This window comes from Montipora capricornis, chromosome 6 (assembly GCF_036669925.1).
Source record: "Montipora capricornis isolate CH-2021 chromosome 6, ASM3666992v2, whole genome shotgun sequence".
Taxonomy (NCBI): Eukaryota; Metazoa; Cnidaria; class Anthozoa; order Scleractinia; family Acroporidae; genus Montipora; species Montipora capricornis.
Genome location: NC_090888.1, coordinates 43,629,679 through 43,630,440, shown reverse-complemented (window position 1 = coordinate 43,630,440; position 762 = coordinate 43,629,679). Strand labels below are relative to the sequence as shown.

The window sequence follows — 762 nt, the reverse complement described above, 5'->3', positions numbered from 1 at the left end:
TTACACCGCGCATAAGCCCAGAAAATGCTCTGGTTTGCAAACGAAGCACGCTATTGAGCTTTAAAATTGCAAATGAATAAAAATTTACAGCCTCTTATGCCAGATGAGGATAAATACTTACGTGGCTCGTTAGTGTCGGATTTTAGAAAATGATGACTTCACGTGAAAACGATCTATAGGGATGTAAATAAGTTTACTGATTCCAACATGGCGGTTTTGCTAGAGCATTGACAACTTGGGAAACCTGATAGTCTGTAAAGCGCTTTCTATCAGTATTTTGACGTCCGTTATTTCTGTTGTTCAGTAGTTATTTTAATCAGCGAGATGCTCATTTCTTACTCTTGTCTGGGTTTAATTATGGACTTAATAATCTCTTCACGTTTCACAACATAGCAATCACATAACAATGAATGGACTGTTCATCAGGAAGCATCCATGCATCACAAGAGGTTAGTACTAGCGTGACTTGTATCTCAGCTGAAATTTCAGTACACCGTTCACGCTGCTAAGTATCGGCTTGACGGACACAAAAAAGGAAGCGAAATATCGAAACTATTTCTAAATTCCCAATCAAGACGAAGATGTTTTCCCCAGAAAACTGGCAAACAAAGAGGCCCACAATCCGAGAACGAACCATGTTTATGCTGAACAACGATCTTTTCAGCGATGTGAAGTTTGTGGTTCGTAAATCTGACAGCGATGGCGAAAGTGAAAGTAAGCAACTTATTCTAGCTCACAAGTTTGTGTTGTCGATTAGTAGTC

General features: G+C 39.4%; 1 protein-coding gene across 1 annotated transcript in view; it reads left to right on the top strand.

Annotated features, from left to right (window-relative positions):
• The first annotated feature begins 440 nt into the window (after positions 1-440).
• The window catches only part of LOC138050543 (BTB/POZ domain-containing protein 6-like), a 3,213-nt gene continuing 2,891 nt past the window's right edge, over positions 441-762 (top strand). Inside the window, exon 1 of the mRNA XM_068896867.1 lies at positions 441-762. This exon is cut by the window's right edge and continues 2,891 nt beyond it. Within this exon, the coding sequence (XP_068752968.1) occupies positions 582-762 (181 nt within the window). The 5' untranslated portion in view covers positions 441-581.